Source organism: Cyprinodon variegatus, unplaced genomic scaffold (genome assembly GCF_000732505.1).
Source record: "Cyprinodon variegatus isolate N-32 unplaced genomic scaffold, C_variegatus-1.0 Scaffold1522, whole genome shotgun sequence".
Taxonomy (NCBI): domain Eukaryota; kingdom Metazoa; phylum Chordata; class Actinopteri; order Cyprinodontiformes; family Cyprinodontidae; genus Cyprinodon; species Cyprinodon variegatus.
In genome coordinates this window covers 56,218-56,953 of record NW_015151975.1, presented here as the reverse complement: position 1 = coordinate 56,953, position 736 = coordinate 56,218, and the positions used below count along the sequence as shown (strand labels likewise).

Sequence of the window (736 nt, the reverse complement as noted above, 5' to 3'; positions counted from 1 at the left end):
GGAGCTCTCACCGATCTCATGCCTCAGCATTCCCTCCAGCCAGTGCTCGCGGGCGCTGGAGGAGTTGATGCTCATGGTGGGTCTGCCGTTCACCACCGTCATGGAGGCTCTGGACAGCAGGTCCTCCGTCACCATGACGACTATCTATGGACCAACAGTGAAGGAGGTTTCTTTTTATTTCTTCTACATGTTCTGCTGATATTTTATAAATAATAAAAACATTTTGAACATTTTTGCATCAGTGTCATTTTCCTCATATTTTCCCGTCTGTATTTCCTCTCTGAGGGTCAGTAAAGTGTTTTTCTATCCCGCCTTCATGCTGCAGTATCGTTAGAGTCCCTCGTCTCTCTGATTCTGCTGGGTTCTAATGCCACCCGGAGCGAGCAGCTCCTCCTACCTCGCCCACGCAGCCTTCCTTCTCCATGTATCTCTTCACGCTGCTCCAGATGCGAGCCTTGCTGAGCAGGTTTCCACCCGTCTGTTGCTCAAACTTCTCATAGCTGCCGTATCGCTGCAGGGCCGCCTCCATGATGTTCACCGCCTGCAAGACAACAGCAGCTGCTAGTGGGGATCTTTAGGAGGCCCGGTGAGGTCAGAGCATCACATGCATCCTTAGTTTGAACCCCCCCACCGGCACCACCACCCCCTCTGGGGCAGGTCCAGTCCTGATGGGGGGGTTGTTGTTCTCAGTAAACTCCTTAATGTTGCCCCTCTGCTCCCTGTGAATGTTAGTATA

At 52.2% G+C, this 736-nt stretch overlaps 1 protein-coding gene across 1 annotated transcript in view; it reads right to left on the bottom strand.

Annotated features, from left to right (window-relative positions):
* Nucleotides 1–736, bottom strand: part of kiaa0895 (KIAA0895 ortholog) — a gene marked incomplete at its 5' end in the record, with an annotated part of 6,447 nt that overhangs the window by 2,188 nt on the left and 3,523 nt on the right. Inside the window, 2 exons of the mRNA XM_015403566.1 lie at nt 12–144; nt 398–541. Of these exons, the coding sequence (XP_015259052.1) occupies nt 12–144; nt 398–541 (277 nt within the window). The remainder of the gene's footprint in view (nt 1–11; nt 145–397; nt 542–736) is intronic.